The following is a 27321-nucleotide window of genomic DNA, read 5'->3' as shown; positions in this document are numbered from 1 at the left end:
ATTGTTCCTAATCCAAGGCCAAGACCAAGACCAAGGTGCCATCCTCCGATATTGTTGGGAGTTTGGTACGCCAAAACCTTAGCAAGTGCGGAGATGGAATCGAGATCCGTCCGAATGCCGGCATACCACTTTTCATCATGTGCGGAGTTTGGCGGAAGGTAAGACAACATCCAGGGGACACAGTAATAATTGCTCGACTAACTATGAAGTACGAGATTGTCGTATAGTAGTAGATATCTCCAGTCAGCTCCGCAAGCGCTAAGGCTTCCCAGTGGCTTGGCACCGCAACCCCAAGCGGGGCACCAGAGGCAGTCGAGGGCCGCACGTGCACCGCTGGCTGGCTCTGTTTAGTCCGGGGAGCCGAACACCCTGCAGCGTGGTCAAGGGCACTGGCCAGGAATTTTTTCGGCCCTGGATCGGAGGCCAACCAACCAGGGCGGACCGAATGTCAGTATGCTCGACCTTCGTGCAGCAGATGGAACATTACTAGTCCCCTTCGGAGGATTTCAGCAGCAGGAGCTCCATGTCGGTGTCAACCGACACAGCATCATTTTAGGGTGCCGGGGATTGTGGTCGCATGCCACCTTGCTCATGCTTGGCACATATTGTTCTCACTCATGGCTGAACCGATGTCTGCTCTTGATTCCCAACTGGCTCCCAGTTGCTGACATCGATAGCAAGTAGGGTAGGGTTGCATTCCACTCATTCACAACTTGTGAGACTGCAGGCTGGTCGGCTTGTGTGATGGGCTCAAAGGTGAGGGGTAGACTCATGTCTATCATGTAGTCAAGTGATATACTACCTTTTCTGGCACAGGGGATATCAATCACAGTGGAGCCGGCAAGCAGGCGGGAAATTAAGATGAAGATGGACTCCTATCTTGCTCTATTGCTATCGCCATGTGACCGTGCGCATGCTCTTCGGTAGGACGGCATGCATTGATATGTTTCTTTCTATTAGAACAACATAGGAATTATTATATTGCTCAACGGCATTGGCAATTGTCCTCAATATTCTGCTAGGAGCAATTGTTTGTCGACCACTTCTTGTATGCACATATCCAGTAACCAGATAATCTCTTAGTTAGACAGGCTTATCATCGGTCTGGTCACGTGCTTTTATCTCAACCTCGGCTGTTTCCCTTCCGAACGGACAACCGACTGAGCTGGAGCCGTCAACGAACTTACTATGATAGCCAACACTGCGACTGCGAGGTTGTCGCCTTGACCTTCAACAACCTTCTCCAAGCGCCCCTATCGACCCTCCAAATTTGATCTCCTGACAATGATTCAACGATGAGTTCTACAAATTTCGCCGCTGCCCAGGAAAGGGTTCTGGAACGTCGTCGTCTCCGCGAAGCGGAGGCTCGCGCCCGGCTGGCGGAGCAGCAGCGGACGTCGCCGCTCAATCATCCCAGTCTTCAGCGACTCCCTTATCCCCTGAACAAACTGCCCCAGTCGGGTTTCTCGTTATGGAATACGATTAGAGGCCGAGAGGGTATCAGGCCTGCGTACCGCGTCGGCCAGGTCGATGCCGAACTGTTAGATGAAGAATTACTGGGACTATTGAAAGGACAGGTGGGGGACGCATTGAAATATTACGGGGTTAGTCCATGTCCAGATAGGGAATTTGGAGATACTTTGTGGATAAAGCTAACGTCCATCGGTATCAGCCTCAACTACGTGAAGACTGGTCTCACGAGATTCAATTCGCTCTCCGTGCGATCCTTTTCAAGCTCTCGATATGGGACCACGATGCCTCCTATGGCGCAGCGTTGCAGAACCTAAAATACATCGATAGTCGCAGCAAAGGACCCGTGCATTCGGCACCAACAAAGTGGCAGAAATCCCTCTATGGTCTGCTTACAGTCGGTGGCCGATACGCTTGGGGAAAATGGGAAAGCTGGCTGATTAACCAAGAGAGTGGGTACGAGGAGGTAAGAATCTAAGTCTATTGGATCCTTGTGCATGGCACTCACAAATGCAGCCGTCCCAGGAAGTACGCATGCTCGCCCGCATGACAGACCTCATTTCCGCGTCTCACTCGATCGCCGCCTTCGTCTCCTTTCTTGTATTCTTGGTGAATGGCCGATATCGGACCCTGGTCGACCGCGTGCTTCGTATGCGCTTGATTCCACCTTCCGCGCAGGCGAGTCGTGAGGTGTCATTCGAATATCTTAATCGTCAACTTGTGTGGCACGCGATGACGGAGTTTCTCCTCTTCCTCTTGCCGCTCGTGGGTATTAGCCGATGGCGCCGGTGGCTCTCCAGGCTGTGGCGCAAGACACTATCCACTCTCAAGTCCGGAAGCGAGGATGAAGAACAGACCGGAAAGCAGGGTGAATTGGCTTTTCTTCCGGAGAGAACCTGCGCGATATGCTACAAAGACAACAACCCCACGTCCACGACGGAGGGTGAAGCAATAGCCGCGTCAGCCTCGTCGGGAGGCATCGTCGGGTCAGCCCAGACGGATATAACTAACCCCTATGAAACTATACCCTGCGGTTGTATATATTGTTTTGTCTGTATTGTGCAGAAGCTCGAAGGGGAAGAGGGAGAAGGCTGGGTCTGTCTACGCTGTGGCGAGATTGTGAAGAAATGCAAACCCTGGAATGGCGATGTACTGGAAGAAACACGACCCCAGTCAAGCTCGGGAAAGATGGTGGGGTTTGCAGTGGATGGCGATGACAATACTGCAAACGAGCTGGGGGCGGAGGATAGCACTGGGAAATCAAGCCCATTGGAGGAGGTTACGTCGGATGAGGCGCTTCACCACTCAAGCCAATGGTCGACCATCGAGAAGGATGCACTGGAAGAGGTAGTACATGATGAGGAGGCAGAGACGGACGGGTCAGTACAGTAGAGACCGGCGTCCTGTTTTGGTGTTAGTGAGGATAGCATTGCATCGTTCTGGCACATTGCCAGTCTACAGTTGTCGGTGTCATGCATGGGTGATGACGACAGTTATTATTTGGAGTTGGCTCTTAATGGAAGATACCCAGCAGCGTATGCTCCTCTTGACCTTTTCTGTGCTCGCAATTAGTGCAGTAATAGTAAAGAGATGATGCAGTAGTACTAATCTCGCACTGTACTCGAGATGATGGCTGGCCCACTCTTTACAAGCGGAACCCCACCCAAGCTGCCCGACTGCTCGAATCACAACCAGCGGTTCCTCCCCCCGAGCATCAAGTGCAGCTAATCACATCGAGGATGATTATACCGCGGATCGTGCCTTCCCCGCAACGGACTGCTCGCCGATTGAACCGGGCACTCGCTCGCCGTACCTCCGAGTCTACAGGCGAACGAGGGGCTTTGGGACTGCAGACCGCACACTTACAACACGGAGTTCGGTATAGCCTCTCATCACCCCTCATCTTCCATCCCCTCCATATATGGCTCATTGGCCAGTGCAGCTGTTCAATACCTTCAGTCCACCCCACCAGCCCTGTTCTCTCTCTTACCCTTCCTGACTCTGCACAATGGACCCCGCCAAACCTGCCGTGTCATCCACCTTGGGCGAGGCCAAGTACCTCGAATTTCCCTGCGTACCAGCGGGCACCAAGCATGAAGATGGAACCCCCGTCTTGAATCGTTGGTCTTCTACTATCACCAGAGGCCATGAGTTCCCTGGCGCGAAGGTTGGTAATCGGTGTTTCTTGCATATTGCTCTCCCCGCAGATCTTGGACGAGTGTTGACCTCATGCGAACTGGACAGGCTATGCTCTACGCGGCAGGCATTCCCGATCACAATGCCATGACGAAGAGTCCCCAGGTTGGTGTTGCGTCAGTGTGGTGGGAAGGCAATCCTTGCAACATGCACCTGTTGGACCTGGCCAAGACGGTGAAGAAGGCGATCACGGACCAAGGCATGATTGGGTGGCAGTACAATACTATTGGTGTGTCGGATGCGATTGGCATGGGTAGTGAAGGTTGGTTTTGAATAAACGCCAATACGCTGGTCGTGTCTAACTGGATGTTAGGTATGCGGTTCTCTCTCCAGACCCGTGAAATCATTGCAGACAGCGTTGAGTCTGTAACGTGCGCTCAATACCATGACGCCTGCATTGCCATCCCCGGATGCGACAAGAACATGCCTGGTGTGGTGATGGGTATGGCAAGACACAATCGGCCCTCAATCATGCTCTACGGTGGTACTATCGAAGTTGGGTATTCCCAGCTTCTTCGGAAGCGTGTAAGCGTTTCGACATGCTTCGAAGCTGCTGGTGCCTACACATACAACACTCTCCGTCAACCGGATGATGGAGGTGATACTAGCAAGAGCAAGGATGAGATTATGGATGATCTGGAGAGGCATGCCTGCCCGAGCGCGGGAGCATGTGGTGGTATGTTCACGGCCAACACCATGGCTACAGCAATTGAGTCCATGGGTCTCTCCTTGCCCGGCTCGTCTTCTACCCCTGCATCCTCCCCGACCAAGATGCGTGAGTGTGTCAAGGCAGCCGAAGCCATCAAGGTTTGCATGGAAAAGGACATCCGTCCTCGGGACTTGTTGACCAAGCGGTCTTTCGAGAATGCCCTGGTCATGACTATGGCCCTGGGAGGAAGCACCAATGGTGTGCTCCACTTCCTGGCTATGGCCCGCACTGCCGGCGTGGACCTTACTCTAGACGATGTCCAGCGGGTCAGCAACAAGATCCCTTTCATTGCAGACCTGTCCCCTAGCGGAAAGTACTACATGGCGGACCTCTACGAAGTCGGAGGCATCCCGTCGGTCCAGAAGTTGTTGATCGCAGCTGGTCTGCTTGATGGCGATATTCCCACTGTGACCGGCAAGACTCTGGCCCAGAACGTAGCATCATACCCATCGTTGTCTGCTGACCAGGTCATCATCCGCCCCCTGGACAACCCTATCAAGGCAACGGGCCACCTTCAGATCCTGCGAGGTAACCTTGCACCCGGTGGTGCGGTTGCTAAGATTACCGGCAAGGAAGGGCTCCGGTTCACGGGTAAGGCGCGCGTGTTTGACAAGGAGCATCAGCTCAATGAGGCCCTGAACCAGGGCAAGATCCCTCATGGCGAGAACCTGGTCATCGTTGTTCGTTACGAGGGCCCTAAGGGTGGCCCGGGAATGCCGGAACAGCTCAAGGCCAGTGCAGCGCTCATGGGAGCCAAGCTCACCAACGTGGCACTGATTACGGACGGTCGATACTCTGGCGCTAGTCACGGATTTATTGTGGGGCATATTGTCCCTGAAGCTGCCGTAGGAGGGCCCATTGCCGTTGTTCGGGACGGCGATGTGATCACAATTGATGCCGAATCAAACGCCATCACCATGGATGTATCGGATGAGGAGGTGCAGCAGCGTCTGCGGGAGTGGAAGCCCCCAGCACCGCATGTCACACGAGGTGTGCTGGCCAAATATGCTCGGTTGGTGGGAGATGCCTCGAACGGAGCCATGACGGATCTATTTTAGGTGGAGTGGTATGGATTTGGCTCCGTTCCCAGTTTCTCAATAAAATTATTTGTTTATCCCAAGATGTATCCATACTATAACCCAACTTGGCTGTGGAGACTGTTCCAATGACGCAGCTGTCCTGTCATGGTAGTACTTTGGAATAGTTTGATACTATGTACACATCAGGAATCAAAGCAATGAATGACAAAAAAGGAAGTTATGCCTAGCTGGCTCTCTACAATTCGAAGAATATCATATTACTCTATACAATCTTCCTCTTAAAGTTATAGAAGATGGTCTCGTGTTTGGAGCGGCGAGAACTCCGGCATCCGAAAGACCCAAAAGGGACTAGCGCAGGATGAGTCATCCAGGAAGCTGCAGCGTGACGCCATGAGTGGATGTGAATCACCGCCGGCAAATTTGCGACAAACCAAAGTATCGCAGATCCTCCACGGTCTTGCCTCCGACCCTCTGACAGGCCTGTTGTTTGTCGCCGCTCCCTGTCGTTATCCGCCACAATTTCTGCTTCTCTTCCGGATTCCGCTCCGCGATCCAGCCCGCCTGCAGTTACTCCAGTTAAGGTTTGCGTTCCTCAGTCGCAAAGAGTGGTTGCGATTTTCTATTGCTGGTGCTGCACAGCTAGGTATGAGTGTGCCCACCGCTGCCAAACCCCGCCCATCATTCAATCTGAAAGTTGACGCTGTACTCTCATGAGTTCCCTGTACGACTAGATTTTGGGTGGCTTGGGGATCATAGCTGACTTGCTTCACAGTTCTTTTGCGACGTCAGGCGCATCATCCTCCGCATCACTCTCCCGCCGACTGGAATCTCCGCGCAAAACGCTCCATGTGACCCGGAGTGTACTTGGGTCAACCAACAATTGAGATATCGTCGTCATTCGGTTGGGAACAGTCCTCAAAACAAATTGGGCCGTCGTCCTCCTTACTTTGGTTCAGATAAAGACTTGGTGGATCTGTCAAATTGTCCGGAACGCCTAGGCGCAGCCAGCAGACCAACGTGACGGATACCCAGCATTCATTGGTCCAAACCATCCCGGGGCGCAGTTAAAGTCGTACCTAAGAACAAGCTCTCCTTACCTCAAAATAGTCTACTCCAAACTCGTTGCCTCATAGCGCGCTATCGTTGGGCTTCCCGGCTGCTGAGTGTTTCGATCGACCCGCTCCGTTGCCTCACTATCGATCCTGGAGACTCTCCTGACCCGCCAAAGAGGTGCCGTTCTCTCGGCTCGTGTGAACTTCGACTCGCATTCCAGAACGGATCCTCTTCGCTCCCGATCGTTGGTCCCTAAACGGAGGGATCCCTGACACTAGGTGTTAAGGCGTGGGCGATCGGTGAGCGGTAATAAGGTTCCTGTTTAGGGGCGACGCAGCTTCGCGCCTGGACCAGTCGGTAGTCTTATAAGTATCCCCAACATTGTCTTCGTCGCCGCCGGGGATGGGGTCGACAGATGTCCCTTTAACCTCCCCTACCACCTCTCGGTCCGGTCTTGTGGATTTGGGTGCTTCTCTACGTTTTTGGGACTCGACTTACACTGCCTTCACCAATTCTGGTGCTTTTGCTTCACTCGCCCGTCTTTGTCAGGCATATAGCTACGATGGCACGGTGAATTGGGGAAAGGTCGTTTTCCTGACTACTTGTTTCATCACTATGCTGGGTTGCGGAATCATTTCTTCCGTCCTGCGGCGCAAGGCCTGGGGACAAGTCTCAGGAAAGGCACGTTTTCGTCGAACGCGCAAAGGCTTATCCAAGCGCTCTGAAGGAATGGTCACTTCTTCAGATGAGGAAGACTACGATAGCACGGGATCTCTACGCCATGGCACTGAAGGCACTGTTGCGGAGAAGACGGAAGTGCCTCAACAAAAGCAGAGCGAGAATGGTTGGTACTCTCTCAGTGTTTCAATGTTGGATACTGACATAGACAAGCCCATGATACAGACCCAGGCCTCCTGAAGAAGCACTCATCATACCTGTCATACACAACATCTACGGCGACATATCCTTCTATCAGAACGTTCTTCCGTCCGCATCCTCAAAAGGACAAATTGCCCACTAAGCCCTCGCCGATTCCGTTGTTGGTCTTTGTGCATGGCTTGGGTGGATCTCTTGCGCAATTTAATCATCTGCTTACGAGTCTTTCCAATGTCGGGCCTTGCTTTGGGATCGATCTCCCTGGGTGCGGCTTGTCGTCCTTTTCGCCCACTTCTTGGGACGCGTATACTGTGGAAGCGCTGGCAGAGTTGCTTGCTACAGCCATTGAGCAGCACCGGGACAAGGATGCAGGCCAAGAAGTGGTTCTGATCTCTCATAGTCTGGGCTGTTCCCTGTCTGCTCTATTAGCATCCTCCACGTCTTCGATAGGCGCTGGTTTGAAAGAACATATTCTCGGTCTCATTGCCGTCTGCCCTCGCGCTGCACCTCCACCCCCACATGATGTTGCCAAATTTCGCCGGCTTCTGCATGTACCCAGCCCAATCTTCGACCTCTGGCGCTACTGGGATCGGCGGGGCGGTTTACACAGCACCAGCGTGAATAGGCTTGTCGGCGCAGCAGCAGATCCCGATACCAGAGGCCTCCAAGTCCGCTATAATAAGCAGAGCAAAACGGCCGTGTGGAGACGGATGGCATGGGGAACTCTGCCGTCGTACGACAGTAATGGCAAGGCCGTCGGAGGCATCCCAGGCGAGGATGTATGGGCAGGTGTGCGCACGCCCGTTCTTCTAGTGGCTGGTGAAGCGGATGCGGTGAACAAACCTGCAGAGCTAAAGAAGATCCTGGGGTTCTTTGCCCGAGCAGGGTGCAGCGTGGATGACGACGCGGATGGGGTGAGCTCCATTCCCGATGCATCCGCAGTTCACGATAAGATGCCTGCATCGTATGATCGGCGGGCACACGAAGAGGAATTCGGGGTGGAGCCACATATTGAAGAGAAGGAGATCACGAGTGAGTCTGATCAGCCGGGATCTCGGCGGTCGGTCAAGACTGTTATTTTACCTGCTCCGGCGTCTCATGCATTGATCTACGACCGTGCAACGTACCGCACTCTTGCCGGGATCATCCAAGACTTTCTCAGCCAGCACATCGATAACCGCCTCAGCATGGGCTGGCAGCTGCAATATCTTAATACGTCGGGAAAGTGGGACGTGAAGAACCTGGCGAAGTGGAAGAAGGTTGCTCCAGTGTCAGAAAGAATTGCTGACACCTTTGCGGCGCTCAAGATGCTCCGGGAGGTGGACGAAGAACACAACCCTGTTCTGTTCTCTCAAGCTTACCGCGACAAGATCTACGCTGTGATTGATATCAGCTACGAGAATCCGGTATACAATCCCGCGTCGATGGAGAAAGGTGGCATCCACTACCACAAGCACCCCACGGTGTCAAAGATCCCACCTACTCCAGACGAGGTTCGCGATTTCATCGCACTAGTAGACCGACTACAGAATGAAATTACTGAGAAGATGGAGAAGTCCGGCAATTCCAAGGGTCCACGTCCGGTCGTTGGAGTCCACTGTCATTACGGATTCAACCGCACGGGATTCTTGATTGTCTCATACTTGATCGAACGGCGCGGGTTCAGTGTGCCGGAAGCGATTGAGGAGTTCGAACGGCGACGTCCACCAGGCATCCGTCACGAACACTTTATTGATACCCTATTTGTGCGATACTGCGTTGGGCTGAAGCGGGCGCCAACGCTGTAGGAAGAATGAGTTAGGTTTGGCAGGAAGGCAGGCGTTGGCTGGGATTTTTCGGGTTACATCTTTTTTCCCTTCTCGTAATGGAGGATAATGGGTTTTCGCTTTATGAATCACGATAATTATACCATAGACTGTACAGTAGGGATGGAGTTGAAATAGAGAAATACGTATGCTGAACATGCTTCCTACCTAGTAGTAATCGCTCACTAATCACGGATCTACATGATACAAAAGTAAGGCATCAATAGTTCCCTGCCTGAACGCACGACCCCAGTCACATGACCTATCAAAAACTCACCGCCCAGCACCATCTGCCCCAGGCACCAACTTAGGGTACGGCTAACCCAAACAGGCTAAGCGAAGCGCCCACAGCCAACCGAGAAGCACTACTCGCGCAAAGTTGTGTGCGAATCCGAAATTTCGAGGCTTTCTGACCCCGACTCCCCTTCAACGACGACAACGACCGACCCATCCCCCTCCACGCCTCCCTCGTCCCTCTCTTCGATTCCCCGTTCGAGGTTCAACAAGTCGCAAAAATGGGTGGTGTCACCGTTCGCGATGTCGACGTAAGTCATGTCATATCAAGATTCGAGATTGGTTGGTCGGTGCGGAATGGGATGGATGGCATGGTATGGCATGGCACAATATGGCACGGCACGATCAGGACAAACCGACAAAAATGAAATTTTATCTGGTATCAGCATTCGACGGAGCAAGCGACAATCATATATCTATCTGGGATCGAATTTGGGCGCGTCAAGCAAGGCTGGGTACATATATACTCTGGGCATCAGATGTGATGAGTTTTGGCTATGGATTGGGGAATATGCAATGCTTGCACGACTACGCGATTGTATACTCCAGCCATGTATATTGAATTTGGAGATTCTGGATCAAATGGATGTTATGGGGTCAGGAACGAACTGGAACCACTGCCGCCGCGACATGCAGGATATGTCCAGATTTGCCGATACGTGCCGTGCCATGTTATATGCCATGCCATGTCGTGCCTGAATGCGCACCTGCCAGACAATCTACGATACAGGATGTTTTATGGACGGAACGGCTAACAGGATTCTTTTCTATGGTTATAGGCGCAGAAGTTCATCGCTGCTTACTCTGCTTTCCTGAAGCGTCAGGGAAAGCTCCCCATTCCTGGTTCGTGCACACGGGATCCTTTCGAACAATCGCAACCATCAGATCAAAGAACTAATACGGTTTAAATAGGTTGGGTTGACACTGTCAAGACCTCCGCCTCCAACGAGCTCCCTCCCCAGGACGCCGACTGGTACGACAACTGCCATTGATTCAAACATGTCGAAGAAGAAAAAGAACCAGCGTGATTAACGAATACTTGCAAATAGGTACTACATCCGCGCTGCCGCCGTCGCTCGCCACATCTACATGCGCAAGACCGTCGGTGTTGGCCGTCTCCGCAAGGTCCACGGTTCCACCAAGAACCGCGGCTCCCGCCCCGCCCACCACGTCGATGCCTCCGGCTCCGTCGACCGTAAGGTCATGCAGTCCCTCGAGAAGATCGGTGTCCTCGAGCACGATGAGGAGAAGGGTGGCCGTCGCATCACCCAGAGCGGCCAGCGTGATCTTGACCGTATCGCCAAGACCACCGTTGACGAGGAGGAGGACGAGGAGTAAATTAGTCTCTCCGGATGCTCGAGCTAAAATAATGAAAAAGTCCTGATGTTACTCTTTTTCTCCGAACCCCTTACCTTCTATCTCTCTACCTACACCTGGCAAACTCCCTATTGAAGCTGAGCTAGGCTTAGCTTCTTTGCTGTGTTTCTTAAAAACTCCCCGTTTGTCTTTTGACACCAAATCCCGCGCGGTTTGGATGGGGCCACCCAGGGGGGGTGCGTTGGGTTAGATGGGGAAATGGAATATTGAGACGAATGAGTGGCTACGACAGGGAGAGGATGACTTGACTACTACTACCTTTTCTCTTTTTTTTATCGATCAATTGGTTGTTCCTGCGGGCATAAAGGACAATTCATACATGGTGTAGAAATTCCGCCTAGATCTCCTCTCCCGATAGATGTATAGAGCCCGTCTAGAAACCAGCCTCCAAGGACACAGGTATTCAAGCCTATATGCAAGCCCATCAACGACCTTAAAAACAATGTAATGCATACAATCATATACAAGTAACAACTATATACACCATGCAGTCAGTGCCCACCCACCTACATCTACCCAACACATGATACCCTCCCCTTCTAAACCCCACAACCTACTCCTCAATCCCAACTTAAGTACCTATTTCTTCCCACCCTGCGCCGTCGGATCCTAAACCCAACACCAATCAATTAGCCAACATCCCCGAACCACCACCACCACCAAGAAAGAAAAAGAATGGGGAGGTATGTACGTACCAAATAAACCTGATAAAACCGCATTTTCTCGACCTTCTCATCAAACACGACCCTCCCAGCCCAAGGCACCTCAATCTCCTCATCAGGCTTTCCAGCCTCCACATCCTTCCTCAGCACATACTTCACCGTCCCATACAGCATGAGTTCTCGCTCCGCGCCGAAATATACCCGTTCGGGGGTGTGTTTGCGGCGTGCGACGTGGGTCCAAAGGCCGTGGCGGAGGGTGAGGATTTCTGTATTATTCCATATCATGGGTTGTTAGTGTTTGTTCATGTAGTCGGAGGTGTGGTTCGGATTAATTGAGAGTAGGTGTAATTAATTGCATGAAGAAAAGGGTACTAAAGAGGAAAGAGAATTGGGTGGGGGAGGGGGAGCATACCATCCAACCCCTTCGCAACCTTCGAGCCCATAATGAGCGTCGCATCTTCGGTGAAGTTCGTCACGTATTCGTTGTGCAGGGATTCGGTGTCGCTGATGCGGTAGAAGTTCTCCAGGAAGGAGATCATGGCGGCGCTGGTGGGGGGGAGGAGGGTGGATGGGGGGGTGGTGATTGTGTAGCTCATTTTGAATTGATTCTCTTTTGGATAGTGTTTCTTTTGCTGTGGTTTGGGTGGTGATGTGTTGTGAATCGGATGTGTATGGGTGGTTGTGAGGGGTGGAAAACGGTATACTTTTATTTAATGGATGCTGCATAGATCGGTGATGTAAGTAGTAGTAACTTAGTGAGGGGAGAACAAGATCTGTCGGGCCGATGGAGGGACTTCCGATGGATGGATGGATGGATGGCGGCGATGGTTATCGGATCCGATCGGTATGGTGATTGTTTCCTGTTCTATCCGTCTTGGCTGAGGGGAGGATTGGTTTTCTTGCGTAAGAATTGGGAGGTATTTGGCTAGTCTTTCTTTATTTCAACATAATTTAGTTTACTGTGCATGCTTTGTGGTCATGTTCATTACTGGTAATATTTGTCATAAATGGTCCTATGTATGTAGGTTTACGCCTTCCGGTTATCAACATCCTTCTCAAAGTCCTCCCAGCTCGCTGCATCAGTACCATTGGGGCGACTGGACCGGACAAACGAGTTATCGACGCCCTCGATCTCTGCAATCGGGCGAACGATCTCAATGTCCGCATTGTACGCCTTCGAGAACCATTTCTCCGTAAGGGCCTCTGCGCCCGCCTCCTCAGGAGCACGGTAGAGGTGAGGGAAACGTGCCTGCATAATCTTAAGAACGGTCGATGAGATGCGATCAACGCTGTCACAATGACGAAGCTTGAAGAACTCTGCTGGCTGAGCGGCGCGCATCTTCTCCTGGATGGCTTCCGAGTACTGGCCCACGGCAAAGAGAAGCAGGTCATAGTGCATGAGAGACGCCTTGCCGTGGTACGAACCGCCGTATTTGGCGCGGTTGTAGAGACCAGTCAGGGCGGCGATGGCACCCATGCAGCCGGTGCCATAGTCGGAGATGGGGAAGGGGGGGACGACAGGGGTGGAGAGGCCCATGAATTGACCTTGAGCCCAGGCGATGCCGGTGACCTGTTGCATGTTAGTCATTTATGATGGTGTTTAATTGGAGGCAGCACTTACGCAGTCGGCAATCTGCTGCCAGCCAGGACGGCCGGCCCACTCTCCTTCATAGCCAAAACAATTCTCATTGACGTACACAACACCCTTGCCGCGCTTCTCAGCCAAAGCAGCAAGAGCATTGGGGCCGTAGCCCAGCTTCTCAAGAGCACCAGGGCGGTACCCGTCCACAACAACGTCGGCATCGGCCACGAGCTCCTCGAACTGGCGGCGACCTGCTTCGCTCTTGAGATCCAGGTCGGCAGCGTGCTTACCCATATTGCCGTCAACTTGGAAGAAAGGGACATCGGAGAGGTTGGGGCTGGTGATTTTGAGAACGTCCGCGCCGTACTCGGCCAGGATGCGTGCAACGGTAGGGCCGGCAATGATGCGGCAGAGCTCTAGAACCTTGACACCTTCGAGAACTCTCTTGCTGCCGTTGCGACTGGCTGGGAAGGGGGTCGGCGGCAAGTCTCCATTCAGACGGCTGACTTTCCACGGAGGTTGTTGGACGTTGAGTGCTCCCTTGTAGCTTGTCAGCGTTGCTTGGTGGGTATATGGCAGGGATCATACATGTGGGGTCTTCTTGAAGTCGTCATATTTGAATGCCGTCACACCCGCCTGTCGTCTTTCTCTGTTCATCTCCTCCAACTCCGCGGCGCTGTACTTCTGCACGTGGCTCTCAATGACCTTGATGATTTCCTCGTAGTCTGTCAGGTCGGGACGCTGCCCTTCCAGGCCAATCATGTTGAGCGTTGTGGTAGCCTCCAACGAGCCGTGGATGTGGAAATATTCGTCGTCGTTCTTAGTCTTGTAGAGGTTCGCCGACATCCGGCGGTAGCCATTGGATTGGGCTGCAAGCAAGTCGGTATCTACGTCTGTTAGCTTGAGTCGGATGTGCTTGGAATGGGCAGCTTACCCTTGAGCTTCTTCTTCACCTCGGGGTCCAACTTGGACAGCCCGTCAACCTTAGCCATATAAGCCTGGCAGCCGAACGCAGTCGCCCGTTCAAGACTTATGTTGACATTGCGCTTGTGTTCAGAAGGTCCATAGCGGAGGTCTGCAATAGCACCGGCTACGGAACCCTCAACACCCTTAAGGGCAGCAAGCGTCTCGGTTTCCTTAAATGGAATTGGAAAGTAAACTTCGTCATGTGTTGAGGAGAAAGAAACGGCATCCTTGCCCTCAGTCACTTCTTTAGGTAAATTGAGCTGTTCAGCTTGATCACAGAGATAAGAAAAGATGCGCCCAGCTTCGCGAACTGGTGAATAGTCCACCGCGGAAGATCCCGCCATGATGTCAGTCAGTACTAGGTGGAGCTTTGGGGGTAGATGTGTGTGCAACAATGATTCTTCCTCAACTGCAAAAGCAAATTGTTAGCGCGGGATCCCACACGGCTGTCAGTTGCAAAGAATAGTTGAGGTGAAACCTTGCCTTTTAAGAGGCAAGATTTTCGGCACGGCTGGGGCCTACTCTGATGGTAGTGAATATTGCGCCGGGAATATTCCGATGTTTGGTCCGTCGGGTGAAGGTGCAGTGGTGAACGCACGGCTGTGAGTAACTGCACAGTTGTGAACGCGCAGCTGTGGACCAATCGGTAGGTGAATGGGCGCAGGAAACCATTATGCTTGCTGGAGAGGCGAATTATGGGCCAGGATAAGGGCAGAGGGACGAACCCCGCAGAGGGGATTCCGAAAGGTGGACCGGCTTTGCGATGTGCACTTTTCGGATGCGCCGCCGATAAGATCGGAAGCGGAACCCTCCGGCTCTGACTCGGCTGAGATAAGCGTCGATCTCATTGATCTCTATGGTCTGTTATATATTATGTATTGAAATTCGAGCGATTGACAAGCTAGCGTGCCTCATATTACAGTTCTATTACTGTAGACACTAATATGATGAATAGACAAGATATTGCATGTATATAGACCGGGCATCGTACTTCGGAGACGAACCCTTCCAAGTCAACACTCAACCGACATTCCTATACAAAGGGAAAGAAGAGACTCAATGGTTTATCTATTTGGCTTGACATGGTAGACAGGTAGCCATTGTGACATATTCTAATAATATTGCTTGTTTTACACCAACGAGGCCTTTTAGTCGAATCTTATCAGTCAGTATAGTACCATGTTGGAAAGGTTACGCATGTAATCGAGTAGTGGTATATTGGCAGGCTCACTACAACTAATGTTGTACCAGGTGCGCAGCTGACCGGGACAGACATGTCTATACAATTCAGGATTAAGCAGTATATTCTCGAATATTAATGTAAGCTATGCGCAGATAGCGTTCTATGTTTCTGAATCGACCCATATACAACAACATTAGTCGATTCAAATCCCTTGTGCTGGACCTTCGTGGTAGAAGTTTACCAGCACTCCATACGAGCGTAGCCAAGCTCTGCTTGGTAGATATTTGCAAGATAGTATTCCTGATTTGAGGTAATATCAATCCGATGTCTCCCAGTGAGAAATAGGTCTAGCCTCTCGTAACAGGTCGGAGTCGATATTCGACCTAATACCGGGGTACGAGACGGTCAAATCCCCTCCTAGTTGCTTCAAACGTAAACTCTCCAGTTACTGCGAACGAGCTGACCCTCGACCACCTGGTGAAAGCCTCGAAGTTCAAGACTGGCAGCGTATAATGCGCATCACTTATAAGCTTCAATCGGGCAGAACTATAGCGAGTAGTCGATGTAAGACTTCGATCCCATAGTGACAGGTCAGAGGCAGGTCTTGTTTCGAGGAAGTAACCTGAGTAGAAACTAGCCTGAGTAGAAGCAGCGTGAGACATAGTCCTCTGTATCTTTCCCCTAGTATCTGTTTAGCAGACTGCAGGAGATTGGATCAGCTGCACTGAGACGGTATATTCTTTGATATTGGCGCTCCCAATCTCCCTAGTCATGACCATGTGAACCAAGGGACAGTCATACAATCATTGGGTGCCTGACCTTTACGCCAAAATGACCTCTCTCAGAGTATTGGAGTAATGCCCATTTTCCACCGTCTCAGAGGAACATGATTCCTGCCGCGTTTGCTCCGGTCCCCACGCCAGGAGCGGTCTTCGCAGCTCGGAAATCATGGCCCTTTCTGTTCGGCACGAACTTTATCTTGCCCTTGAGCGCGGCTGGGGTGAAAGTGGCGTCGACCACGATAGTATGTTGGTTCTCGATGAAGAGATCAAGCATGGTGTTAAGAATGTCAATGTCAGACCATTCCTTTTACTCAACGTTATAGACATTCGCGGGCTTCTCCACTTCGGCGCCTCTTGTCTTTCATCGGATTCTTATAACTAATCAAATTATTTGTCGTCGAACGCACCACCTCACCTCCGAGTACGTAAGAGCCACGGAGCATGGGGTACCAGCAGATGCCCTTCTCCTCCAGCCAGACAGTCGGACCGCGAGGTATGCGGTTGGGGCTTATATCACCCTCTCTATTGAAGTCACTAGCTCACCTTTGGCCTCATATAGTAGCAGCATACTGACATCATGTAGAATGACATAAATCCACGCGTCAGACCAATGCGCGCAGGAAGGCGGCTCATTACACTGCGAGATGCCCCGTTGATCGGCCAGCACGCTTGGACAAATGGCCACTGATATGACAGAATGGCCCCCCTGGACATGCTACCAAACTGACGCGTTCGCTCCGGTCCGGAGCGTTCAATGACTTCTAAGCAGCGAATATAGAGTTGAAAAAGATGCAAATGAAGAAGATAATGGTGTTTTACGTGATGTTCCATTTGATGGTTCGATTCATGTTAGTTACATGAGTAGAGGACGCAAAGGAGTGGAAGAAACAGAGGGGAAGCCGGTGTGTCTTTACCGAATAAGGCAAGCACGCTGCAATTTTGACATCTGATATTCTAGCCCTATTGGCATACATTGATGCTGCATGGTTGTATACTGGCTTCCCTCCGCTCAGATACTTCATGGGCTAACTAATCTCGCACATATATTAATCGATTGGGCTTGGATAACAATAGGAGCATGACTCTCTCGATCCTGTGGAGTGAGGGACATTGGGTTGCAGAAATGAAAGGTCTCACATGATGGGACTACCCAACATTAAGTGTCTATCAAAGCACCACGGTTAGCAAATTATGTGGAAACGCCTATCAGGCCGCACGTGTGTTATCTCTTAGGCACTAGAAAGGTTCGAGAAAAGAAGCTGCATGCTTGGATCCCTTGTGACCTTAGCAGTAAGATGCACTTATAGTGATATATAAAATCAAATTGCAGTACCAATTTCTTCTGTACGATTGTCAAACATGCAAGTGCACTACAAGGTCATGTGGCTGACAGGAACTTTGTATGAGCTTAGAAGTTCTAGAAGTGCTCTGTGGTGGTATCAGAACGAATCGTAGCACCGGATAACACTACATTGGGCATCGATTAATCACCCCTAATATACTATCCAGCTGCCCGACGTCTTTAGTTATGAAGTTACATTGTGTTGTATGTTGTAATTTTGCTGGTCCATATATTTGGCTATGGTAATGGCCTGGCTATTAAAGTGGCACAGATTCGCCACAATGTATGGTTGTAGTCTGTGGCTGCGGCAGCGGCAGATCGTATGGAAGATGTAGATCCCGTATATTGCTTTTCAACCATGGGTCAGGCTGCCTTTTCCTTCTAGTCGTGAGAATAGTATGTTCAATCGAAAGTTCCATGGAATTCCCAACCAATCTGCATAGGGGTGATAGATCATAACAGTCCCTATTGTTTAGGGGGAAGTGACAATAATAGACCACTACTATTTATTTAGATGCGGCGTTGCTGGAAATAGTCTACCTTTAGCCTCTAGTTTATTGAATCCACTTTTAAGGATATAAATAACATACCCACTATGCAGTAGATACTTACTCTATTGAATAGTAGATCGAATAACCTGATACACCACTAATAAACAATGTTACCCACCCCGGCAATATACCAGTCAACGTGTAAAGACACCTCAGTTTATAATCATCGTCAACGAACGGAGAACCATCCCCCGTCAACTCCTCTTTCTAGTACGATTGGTGGGGGCGAATGTTGATCGCATGCGGCACAAGCAAAACGACATTAGAACCAGAGTAGAAAAAGCAAAGGAGAAAAAAGGCCCGAGCGGAGATGCATAGACATCACGAGCCCGTCTCAGCCAGTGAGCGACTGTCCATTCCCCCCAACCGACATCCCAACCAGCCTGATATGGCCGATGAGGACATGACACCCCCGTACTATTCGATGCATGTCTGCTGCATGAGCAATAAAGCAGACAGGCAATCTAATGAACGTCGACATATCTAGCAAAAAGTATATGATGCAATGACGGGAATATTGGGAAAGCATCTAATGGGTCCAACAGATGAAGAAAGAGCCCAGTAAGAAGTAGATAACGCAGTACAGTAGAGGATCCTCGCTAGTCAATCAATTAAATGCCTCTCTAGAATCACGTTGTTGTTGCCAACCCAAAAATTGAGAGCAACCTCCGGTGCAACCTAAAATGCCCAGTTCCTACCCATGAATTCTGCACACAAGGAACAATCCACATATTCTACACTTTTGTTTTTACCAATACACATTTAGGCTTCTGCAAAAAGAAACTCTCCATGGGGGTTGGGTGAAGGGTGGGATGCACAGCCAGTCACCACGGCGTCCACCTGCGCATGTGCGGTGCCCGACAACCCACGTGCCGTCATCATGGAAGGTTATCGCGTACCACAAAAATCCATGAAGGATAATCCAGTTATAGGGTAAGAACCCTGCAATCAACCCTCCTAGACGCGGGGAGGGGGCGCACGGGCACGAGGCACCGGCCTTGATATGCTCGATGGAATCAAGTGGAAACGTTTGCTTTTCCGTCTACTACTCTTTAGAACCAAGGAAGTGGAGGTGATGGTTGTAGTATACGTCCTATTGAAATTACCTCATTGGGGGGGGGGTGGTCACCAACTTGTGGTCGGCTGGGTTTTGGGGCGGGTATCACAAGCTTCGTCACCGACTTACTCTTTGTAGCCTGGATGTGTGTAATGACGAAAGCATCTAGGATGGAGGGGGGATATGGGGAGAATCATATTAATTAGTTCGTAAAGATAAAATAATATGAGCCCAAGAATGGAGTGGCTTTCTGCAATAGTAGTATCTACAGAGTTACTATCTACTTTCTCGGTATGGAAAGTGTGAGTGATAAGCCGGTGTGTGTGTGTGTGTGTGTGCGCATGTGGAAATTTTACAAAATACGGTAAGATAACGCGAGGATTGAAATCAGGGCCGATTGCCCCCGGAAGCTCCCGGCGCTGTCTACGGCGGGCCTGAGGCTGGCAACCAATCAGCCGGGCCACGGGCTGGTACGGCGGACTGCTTGCGTCGGTAAGAAGGAGGTTCTGGGTCTGACAGGATGGATAAGGGGAACTTTATGGGAAAGATGTCGATGATAAGAGGGTCGTACTGGAGACATACCAGGCATTTCCATCCTTAAAGGAGGTCGTCATCCCACACTAATTGTCTACTTAGTTTACTGTGTATCTCACCGGAGAGAGGGGGTTCATCATCAATCGAATCAATTTAATTTAACTCCTTCTTGCCAGGGATCTTTTTTCAAGAAAGGAAACAAAATACCGTACCTTTCAAACCTGGCATCTACTGAGTTATTTTATTCTATTTTGTTTTATCTTATTTCCAATCAATAATACACACACCTACTTAATTCCCTTTTATTTTTTTGTCCCGAAAGAAGGCGCCTCCTTCCCGGCTGACAGACATTCCATTATTGCTATTCTTACTACTATTGACGGACTGCAACCACCACTCCTTGCGTTTACCCCCCTCCTTCTCCTCTCCGTCTCATTTCCTCCTTCTACTTGCCAAATCTCCTTTCTCTCCTCTCATCCTATTCCTCATCAAAGAACTTCCCAAGGCTTTCTGACCTCCCCCCCTGGTTCTTGTTGGCTCGATCATCCTGGTTCTGCTTGTCTCGACCTGTCGCGTCATCCTTCCTATCAACTCTCCTGCCCAGTAGTACGCTGAGTTAGCGCGTCGCATCGCATTTACCCTGCATACTACGCCTCAGCTTTGCGTCTGCACAGCTGTCCCGACTGTGATCTGCCTTTGCGAACAGTGCACTGTGAGTAACAAACCCTCAAAGAAAAGTTTCCAACCAAATTCCTTTGAGCTCAATTTTTGGTTTTCGTTCCTTTTGTTCCTTTTTGCCTCCGAACGCGTGAATCTTATACTTCCCAATTGTCCTTCTGAGTGTGGGACTTAGTCATCTGTTCCATTGGTTGGCCTCATGCAATGATTGGCGGATGGTCCTCTGACTCATTTGATAAGCAGATTAGCCACCCTCAGGTCCCCCAAATAAAAGAAAGTATCTAGATCCTCTTGTTGGTCTCGATCATCACCATGGCTTTCATGATTACCACCTCCAGCATTGCTATGGCCCTTGCTGGCAAGACGGCCTCTGTCGATATCCCCAAGCCGCGCTCCGGTTTCACCCCGGGCGGTCGTGACTCCGCTCGTCCGGGGCATCCTACCATGTTGCCTACTCCGCCCAACTCCATTTCCCCCACTTTGCCTCCGCAGGGCTTCAGACGCCAGGGCGCTAATCACCCTGGATTCTCCCCGCTGAGCTCCTCGCATGTGGAGTCCGATGTTGAGCTCGGAGATGCCGCCGATCATACGAACAACTCGAATGAAGCTCGTCCGTCGGCTCATGATCTAGATAGCACCGGGGCTATCACGCCGGGCATGTTGGCCAAGTGCCATCTCCCGGAAATTATGCTGCAGCATGGCCCTTTGGCTATTCGCCACCTGATGGGTTATTTGACTACTAGTGTCCCGGGATTCTCAGGCATCCCGCCTGCCAAAGCCCGCAGGCTGGTGGTCGCTGCGCTGGAAGGCCGAGGAAGCGAAGACAAGAGTGGCGGCCGTGATGGTGATGTTATCTTCGAGAAGGTCGGCTGGGGACGCTGGGATGCTCGCCGTCGTGGTGAGCCTTTGCGGGATGCGCAACACCTCAACGTGTCGCCACCCGCCAGTATCTCCAATTCTTTCCCGCAACGGGGCATGCAGATCCCTACGAAGCGGGGAAGCGTTCAGCCCTATGGCAGTAGCGTTACTGGCGACTCCGCTGTCTTCTCCTACTCGGAGATGGACTACGGTGGACATGATATCAGCATGCTGGAACATGAGGCTGACAAGATGTCACTCGACGGAAACGAGCGCGAGTACTGCTCGTCGTCTGAGGCCCCGGACGACGAGATGCAGGACGAAGACTGGGGCGAAGAAGACATCACAGACGAGGAAGATTGGGCACAGATAGGTGCTGATGCGCTTCGCGCACGATCATTGAACGCCTCGGGAGGCTTCGTGAATGGCACACATAATTCGCCACAGCTGCGCGGCGGAGGACCTGCTACGTCGTCGCTGGCGAAGTCTGCACCGCGCAGATTACCGGTTCAACAACACGGCTTTACCCTCCCGGAGGGTGTCATGGGTGACCGGGAGGAGCGTGCTGCAGTCGAGGCGCTCCTCCGACTCGGATCAATGTAATCATATATATACTTTTGGCAGGCGTTTGTCAAGAACATGAACTGTTCTTGCAACCCTGCAACGTCTCTTCTGAGACTTGAGGCTGGTCCCATTTCCTGATACATACTTTTACGTTCTACGATTACTTTTCTTGTTCAAAGAATACACCAGCAAGCTGGACGACGTTATCGATACGACTGGTTCGATCCTGACGATGCATTGGGTTTGGGTTCTGGGAATGACCCCGGCGTTTTGGCATTTCTTCAAACAACATTACATAATGACATCGACCTGTACAAGGTTGATGAACTTGTTGCCTATCAGGCGTTCTTGGGGGTGCGTTTCAACACACATACTGGTACCCCAGACCACTCTCCATTCTTGCAATTATTGGAACATATGATTGTTGCATGGCAACAATCTGCAATGGACTACTTCTATCCATTCAATCCATATTGTTTATATGGTTTTTACGACTCGGTATTGATAGCTTGGGTCTGCCGAGTGAGGCATTGGACATATTTTTTACACATAGAGATAATAAATATACGGTCTATGCTTGGTCTCGGCCACATAGTCATCACATACTCACTTGCCTTGTTTTGTAAAAATTCAACAGTACTTATCTAGGATCATACACAAATCGAAGCAAACGATGCTCTATTGTTTATTTCACTCACAACATTCAAATAAAAATAAACCATTCAAGACCAAGTTACGTAGTACATAGTTTACAAGCCCAAATACACCCACCTTTTTATCCCAATCCAAGCCCCGAGCACAACCTATACCGTTCCCTTCCCATCCCAGCAAAGAGTCACCTACTAAATCAGACACAAACAACAAATCAACAAACCAACGCCCACCCATCCCAACAGATATATCATCATACATAGTACACACCCCAAACCAACCTTACTACCCTACCCAACATCATCCCTACCTTAACCCACCCCCTCACCCAACCAACACCCCTAGTATATATATATAAAAGAAACAAATCACCGATCATGAACCTCATTAATCCTCCTCCACACCTCCGCCTCCACCTCGCCCAACTTCCGTCCCGCCCACCTCATCCACCCCCACACTCCATCCTCACCCTCCGCATCACCCAGATCCACCCTCCCCGACGACGACGCATCCGGCTCATAATGCAGTGGCAGCTGTGCCCCCGCAGAAGTCACCGTCGTAGTGGCCGTCGTGGTAGCTGTTGTGGGAGGCTGGTAGAGAGAGCCGTAAGGTGTTGTGGTCGAGTTAGGGATGGAATTGGAGGTTTGGGTTGGTGGGCGGTAGCTGCCGTAGCTGTAGCTGTAGCTGTAGCTTTGGGGGTGGGGGTGGCTGGATGGGGGTGTTGGGGTGTAGGAGGATGCTGTGGGTGCGGGTGCTGGTGTGATGGTTGGTGGAGGAGGAGGAGGGTCGGCTGGTTTGGGCGCAGGTGGTGAATGATTCTCTGAGGTGGATGTTGGAGCTGGGTGGTCAGTGGAGGATGTTGGGGGAGGGATAGGGTGGGCGCCTGGTTGGGGTGGTGGTGGGGATGTAGATGTAGATGTAGATGAAGCTGGAGGGTCTTCAGTGGCAGTTGTGATGGTGGTAGTGGCTGCTGCGGGTGTCAATGGCACTTGGGTGTCCAGGGAGTTGGTTGCTTGGGTTGGGAGGTCGCTGGGTTCTGCGGTGGCGTAGATGGGAGAGTAGGCTGGGGCGGTTGCTGTCGCGGAGGTGGTTGCGGGTTGGGTTGTGTCTTGCTCTGATTCTGGCTCTGGCTCTGGCTCTGAGTCAGGGGCGGCGGCTGGGCTGGAGGTCCGGGGAGGGACCTCGTCTGGGGTGGAGGAACTGGTCATTTTAAAGATAGGTTGAATTGGTGAATGAATGTATAAAGGGAGGAAGCTATAACTATGGGATGAAGCTGGAGCAGGGACCGACGTCATGAAGCTACGTTGCACGTGACGTTGCCAATGGGTCAGGTGACCAGAAGGGTGCAAATTTTCACAGCAGCTATGGCATCTACATGACGGACTGAAAACTGATTTGATCCAAGGCAGGACATACTGATTTTGATACCAAGGTGGAGAAAGTACAGTTGGAAGAAAAAAAGAAATAAGCTTGCGGGCAGTAAAATACAACTGGTACAAGAGGAAATATCACACGATTCTATGCTCAAGATTATTGATATCACTCTTGACGCATATTTCTATCCTCCGCAGCACCTCCGGCGTCTGGTAGTTACACCAAGACACCGGCAACCCCATTTCCCCGATATCATGACTGAAACAGCTTGAAATTAATCAAGCGCTTAGCCAGAGCCACCCTTGTACTTCTTGCCGAAGAGGATGAGCTGGACCTGGTCGTAGATAGACAGGACACCAGCACCGGCAACACCACGGAGGATGTTAGCACCGGCACCCTTGAAGAGAGACTTGACACCCTCCTTGGCGACGATCTGGCGAGCAGCATCCATGGAGGACTTGTACTTGACGGCCTCACCGGAGGTCATCATCATACGACGACGGATGGTGTCCAGGGGGTAGGAAGCGATACCGGCACCGGTGGTGACAGTCCAGCCGAGCAGGAAAGAGGCAAGGAAGTTACCCTCGAGAGGACCAACCAGGACAACGGGCTTGATGGAGTCGTACATGCCGAAGTACAGACCACGGTAGACAACGATACCAGCAACGGAGGGACCGAAACCACGGTAGAGACCGGCAATACCGTCGGAGGCGAGGGTCTTCTTGTAGACGTCAACGAGACCGTTGAACTGACGGTCACCACCGCCCTTGGCGGACTTGGCGTCGTTGGCAAGACGGGTACGGGCGTAGTCGAGGGAGTAGACGAAGAGGAGGGAAGTGGCACCAGCAGCCTGAAGCAATTGTTAGTGTGATCGCTCGAGTATCAAACTGATTATGGGGATACATACACCACCGGAGGCAAGGTTACCCATCATCCACTTGGTGTATCCATCACGCTCCTTCTTGTAGGAGAACATGGACTTGTAGGTGTCACGGAAGGCGAAGTTAAGAGCCTGGGTAGGGAAGTAACGGATAACGTTGGCAGTGTTACCACGCCACAGGGAGACAACACCCTCGGAGGCGGCGGTACGACGGAAGCAGTCCATGATACCGTTGTACTTGCGGTCGAGACGACCAGCGCGAAGCATCTCATCCTGAAGGGAAATCGTATTAGCATCTGTTTAGGTCGATTTCATGTCCGGACTGTCCGGAGTGAAAATTTTTGCGCCCGGCTGAATTTGCAATCTTCGGTCGGCGTGATGTCGTATCGAAGATGCAATTGCAGATCGTGCCAGCAATTTTCGTTCCGGCAAGCAAGACATTGATGTTGAGGCTTGACCAACCTGGTTCTGGATGAGGAGCTTGATACGCTCGATGGGGGCGGCAGCAGTCTTGGAGACGGCAGCGGAGACACCACCCACTGTACCAGCAGTTAGTATCAAATTCGGGTCATAATCAGATAATTCGTGTTGCTCGTTGGATGGAATTGATCGATCGTAGTATAAGGATCGATCATTCGGGGCGAGCTGGAATGCACATACTCAGGAAGTCGACGACGAATCCCTGTGAAAAATTTTCATTAGCCACCTAGTCCAGCAACAACACCATTGAACCAGGCCAAATTGTTCGATCATCGTGTCTCCAAAGAATGTAGTACTCGATCTTCGATATTAAAGACCAATTTCAACCGATTCCATCGAGAGCGCGACATCCGACAACCTGGCCTTTCCGTTCGTAGGGGACAAGTAGGAACTTACGGGCATGCCGAAGACGGTCTTGTCGGCCTGGTTAACATCACCCTTGGCCATTTTGACGGCTGTGATAACGAAAACTAAGGAAAGAAAGAGAGGAGATGGATGATAGTGCCAGTCAAACAGGACACTTCAAAGGGGATGGAGAGAAAAGGAAGAGAGGAAGGGAAGGGAGGGAAGAAAAAATAGCGAGCGAAGGGCTCTTGTAAGCGGGAAGAAGCGAGCGGAGACGCTAGGACGCTCTTGGGTTTTTCGCTGGCCTGAATTTGCAGTGGCAGCGGCGGCGATGGGCGCCCCGGCCCAGTTTCCATTGGCCGGATTGGTTGGCCCGGTACGGAGTAGGGAGGCCCTCCCATTGTTAGGGGGAACGAAAAAAAAACAGATGCAAAAAAAAAAAAAAACTGGACCCGGCGCTAATGCTGGCCCAGGCAACGAAGAGCCGATATCTCCCGATCGCGCCAGTAACCAACTCCGACCGCTGACATTATTGGGAAATACCCTTTGATACCTTCGTTACTATGAGTGAATTTCTGGTCAAAGAGGAAGAAAAAGCCACTTTCATCTTCATCTCAGCCTTCATTATATCGATTATACCTACTGAATGATTTCTGGAATATATCAATCTAATAGCCTCTGAAACGGCATGTAGCTCTCGATATTTCTTCCCTTGGTCCTTTTTTCATCCCTTCCGTAGTCTACCGATCGGTGTTACTCGCAATCACCGCTCGGTCCTTTGCTGATTGACCTACAGACCATAATTTACATGTTTGGGCCCTTTCTCCGTAATTCGGCTTCGTAAGATACCCATTCCTCTCCCATTTCCCCGTCTTGACCGAACCAAAGCGTTTTCTTGGAGAGTCCACACCTTCGCGCTCCATCCATGGGGAACCGCCCCTTCTTCCCATCTGGTCCCGGATATCCGATGGCAAACGCTTGCCTCTCGGCCTCCACCTTGTGTACTTTGACTTATTCGTGCACAACGGCCATTGCAGGAGCGGAATTGTTCAATTTGCGTCGGTCTCTGCAGAAATTGCTCGAAAATAATTCACAAAACTTTACTCACCTAAGTACTTACGCTACTACTTATCTATCTGCAGCATCCAAACGGAGTCCATGGTTTCTGGACCTTCCTACGCGCCACCGGGACTGATCAGGTGCGTGCGGCGTCTTTCGGCTGACATGCCGCGATTTCCCCGTTTTTCTGCTCCGGGCGGAAGTTCTCAGGTACGGAGACAGAGCGAGAGACAGAGACAGAGACAGAAGGGGGCGGCCAAGGGAGCAGCGATCGCAAACACGGACAACGTCGGTAATATGAAGTATCCCATAGGTTGGTATTCTATCATACTCTCCCCGGTTAAATATTATCAATTCTTATCATCCAAGCTTGGTTCCCTACTCGTAGTACTACATGGTTATGCTGCATTTCGTAGGCAAGGGCACAGCAGTAGCATATATGCTTGTTGCTAGAGGTTATGTTATATACCTCAGACCGTACTCCTTTTTATCCCTCATCCTAGTGTCCGAAGATCGCAGGTAGTCGTCTCATAAGTGTACTAAGGGGTTATTCATTCAACTATCACCACTCTTCAAAAACTGAACAACTATGCTATACCAGTTCATACAAAAGATATACACACGACCAGTATATCTATCCGATTCCGACGTTCTTCCACACTATTCCAGTGCCAGCATCATCTTTTCGTATGCAGCCAAAGAAGACACGAGACCTACATTACCCAAACAGGAATTGTCCCAGCCGGGGACCCACTGTTTCTGCTTGAAAGTTGACTAGTTTCATTTTTCCACCTTGGTCCTGAGTCCTCTTTCTGTCTTTCTTTTTTTTTTTTTTTCTTTTTTTTTTTTTTTTTTTTTTTTTCTTCCTCCTTTTTTTTTTGAAAATTTTTATTTTTTTTTTCCTATTCTATTTTTTTTTTGTTCGACGGGGCGGGCAAACCTGACAAACTGTT

General features: G+C 50.9%; 10 protein-coding genes across 10 annotated transcripts; 5 read left to right on the top strand and 5 right to left on the bottom strand.

Moving 5' to 3' along the window:
* The first annotated feature begins 1090 nt into the window (after positions 1-1090).
* On the top strand, positions 1091-3024 carry BO88DRAFT_433538 (pex2/pex10/pex12 family protein). The gene is made up of 3 exons (XM_025709431.1): positions 1091-1604; positions 1673-1936; positions 1987-3024. Exons 1-3 carry the CDS (start codon positions 1296-1298, stop codon positions 2860-2862), a joined length of 1449 nt encoding a protein of 482 aa, XP_025565372.1. The 5' UTR covers positions 1091-1295; the 3' UTR covers positions 2863-3024.
* A 314-nt stretch (positions 3025-3338) lies between these two features.
* Positions 3339-5621, top strand: ilv3B (putative mitochondrial dihydroxy acid dehydratase). Its single transcript, XM_025704677.1, has 3 exons — positions 3339-3637; positions 3715-3928; positions 3980-5621. The coding sequence occupies exons 1-3, from the start codon at positions 3479-3481 to the stop codon at positions 5431-5433; spliced, it is 1827 nt and encodes a 608-aa protein (XP_025565371.1). The 5' UTR covers positions 3339-3478; the 3' UTR covers positions 5434-5621.
* Positions 5622-6500: 879 nt separating this feature from the next.
* BO88DRAFT_235023 (RNA 5'-triphosphatase domain-containing protein) lies at positions 6501-9307 on the top strand. Its single transcript, XM_025702087.1, has 2 exons — positions 6501-7312; positions 7360-9307. Exons 1-2 carry the CDS (start codon positions 6871-6873, stop codon positions 9129-9131), a joined length of 2214 nt encoding a protein of 737 aa, XP_025565370.1. The 5' UTR covers positions 6501-6870; the 3' UTR covers positions 9132-9307.
* Positions 9308-9664: 357 nt separating this feature from the next.
* Positions 9665-10781, top strand: BO88DRAFT_423441 (40S ribosomal protein eS19; the record flags this gene model as incomplete). The annotated part of the gene is made up of 4 exons (XM_025708648.1): positions 9665-9694; positions 10223-10286; positions 10356-10416; positions 10493-10781. The coding sequence occupies 4 exons, from the start codon at positions 9665-9667 to the stop codon at positions 10779-10781; spliced, it is 444 nt and encodes a 147-aa protein (XP_025565369.1).
* Positions 10782-11246: 465 nt separating this feature from the next.
* BO88DRAFT_402931 (uncharacterized protein) lies at positions 11247-12118 on the bottom strand. Its single transcript, XM_025706232.1, has 3 exons — positions 11895-12118; positions 11516-11748; positions 11247-11429 (listed from the first exon to the last, which is right to left on the bottom strand). Exons 1-3 carry the CDS (start codon positions 12076-12078, stop codon positions 11400-11402), a joined length of 447 nt encoding a protein of 148 aa, XP_025565368.1. The 5' UTR covers positions 12079-12118; the 3' UTR covers positions 11247-11399.
* A 366-nt stretch (positions 12119-12484) lies between these two features.
* Positions 12485-14693, bottom strand: BO88DRAFT_360968 (CAIB/BAIF family enzyme). Its single transcript, XM_025703864.1, has 4 exons — positions 13999-14693; positions 13653-13951; positions 13104-13604; positions 12485-13052 (listed from the first exon to the last, which is right to left on the bottom strand). Exons 1-4 carry the CDS (start codon positions 14372-14374, stop codon positions 12510-12512), a joined length of 1719 nt encoding a protein of 572 aa, XP_025565367.1. The 5' UTR covers positions 14375-14693; the 3' UTR covers positions 12485-12509.
* A 1396-nt stretch (positions 14694-16089) lies between these two features.
* BO88DRAFT_451255 (uncharacterized protein) lies at positions 16090-16709 on the bottom strand (the record flags this gene model as incomplete). The annotated part of the gene is made up of 3 exons (XM_025710620.1): positions 16090-16299; positions 16403-16517; positions 16570-16709. 3 exons carry the CDS (start codon positions 16707-16709, stop codon positions 16090-16092), a joined length of 465 nt encoding a protein of 154 aa, XP_025565366.1.
* Positions 16710-20469: 3760 nt separating this feature from the next.
* BO88DRAFT_412748 (uncharacterized protein) lies at positions 20470-21618 on the top strand (the record flags this gene model as incomplete). Its single annotated transcript, XM_025708099.1, has 1 exon — positions 20470-21618. One exon carries the CDS (start codon positions 20470-20472, stop codon positions 21616-21618), a length of 1149 nt encoding a protein of 382 aa, XP_025565365.1.
* A 980-nt stretch (positions 21619-22598) lies between these two features.
* Positions 22599-23438, bottom strand: BO88DRAFT_433531 (uncharacterized protein; the record flags this gene model as incomplete). Its single annotated transcript, XM_025709430.1, has 1 exon — positions 22599-23438. One exon carries the CDS (start codon positions 23436-23438, stop codon positions 22599-22601), a length of 840 nt encoding a protein of 279 aa, XP_025565364.1.
* A 452-nt stretch (positions 23439-23890) lies between these two features.
* Positions 23891-25411, bottom strand: BO88DRAFT_412746 (putative mitochondrial ADP,ATP carrier protein (Ant); the record flags this gene model as incomplete). The annotated part of the gene is made up of 5 exons (XM_025708098.1): positions 23891-24454; positions 24512-24757; positions 24947-25023; positions 25145-25166; positions 25361-25411. 5 exons carry the CDS (start codon positions 25409-25411, stop codon positions 23891-23893), a joined length of 960 nt encoding a protein of 319 aa, XP_025565363.1.
* Positions 25412-27321: the final 1910 nt, after the last annotated feature.

Source organism: Aspergillus vadensis (assembly GCF_003184925.1).
Source record: "Aspergillus vadensis CBS 113365 unplaced genomic scaffold BO88scaffold_5, whole genome shotgun sequence".
Classification (NCBI taxonomy): Eukaryota; Fungi; Ascomycota; class Eurotiomycetes; order Eurotiales; family Aspergillaceae; genus Aspergillus; species Aspergillus vadensis.
Note: the sequence above shows the minus strand (reverse complement) of the source record. Positions and strands in the feature narration are given on the sequence as shown.

Excerpts from the sequence above, each read along its gene's own strand:
- BO88DRAFT_433538 (XM_025709431.1), top strand. The coding sequence starts at position 1,296 with ATGAGTTCTACAAATTTCGCCGCTGCCCAGGAAAGGGTTCTGGAACGT. Across the intron at positions 1,605-1,672 it reads ACGCATTGAAATATTACGGG|CCTCAACTACGTGAAGACTG; the intron begins GTTAGTCCATGT and ends CATCGGTATCAG. Across the intron at positions 1,937-1,986 it reads AAGAGAGTGGGTACGAGGAG|CCGTCCCAGGAAGTACGCAT; the intron begins GTAAGAATCTAA and ends TCACAAATGCAG.
- ilv3B (XM_025704677.1), top strand. The coding sequence starts at position 3,479 with ATGGACCCCGCCAAACCTGCCGTGTCATCCACCTTGGGCGAGGCCAAG. Across the intron at positions 3,638-3,714 it reads ATGAGTTCCCTGGCGCGAAG|GCTATGCTCTACGCGGCAGG; the intron begins GTTGGTAATCGG and ends CGAACTGGACAG. Across the intron at positions 3,929-3,979 it reads GATTGGCATGGGTAGTGAAG|GTATGCGGTTCTCTCTCCAG; the intron begins GTTGGTTTTGAA and ends ACTGGATGTTAG.
- BO88DRAFT_235023 (XM_025702087.1), top strand. The coding sequence starts at position 6,871 with ATGGGGTCGACAGATGTCCCTTTAACCTCCCCTACCACCTCTCGGTCC. Across the intron at positions 7,313-7,359 it reads ACAAAAGCAGAGCGAGAATG|CCCATGATACAGACCCAGGC; the intron begins GTTGGTACTCTC and ends GACATAGACAAG.
- BO88DRAFT_402931 (XM_025706232.1), bottom strand. The coding sequence starts at position 12,078 with ATGAGCTACACAATCACCACCCCCCCATCCACCCTCCTCCCCCCCACC. Across the intron at positions 11,749-11,894 it reads GGTTGCGAAGGGGTTGGATG|AAATCCTCACCCTCCGCCAC; the intron begins GTATGCTCCCCC and ends GGAATAATACAG. Across the intron at positions 11,430-11,515 it reads GGTTTTATCAGGTTTATTTG|GATCCGACGGCGCAGGGTGG; the intron begins GTACGTACATAC and ends TGTTGGGTTTAG.
- BO88DRAFT_360968 (XM_025703864.1), bottom strand. The coding sequence starts at position 14,374 with ATGGCGGGATCTTCCGCGGTGGACTATTCACCAGTTCGCGAAGCTGGG. Across the intron at positions 13,952-13,998 it reads GGTGAAGAAGAAGCTCAAGG|ATACCGACTTGCTTGCAGCC; the intron begins GTAAGCTGCCCA and ends TAACAGACGTAG. Across the intron at positions 13,053-13,103 it reads GGCAGCAGATTGCCGACTGC|GTCACCGGCATCGCCTGGGC; the intron begins GTAAGTGCTGCC and ends AACATGCAACAG.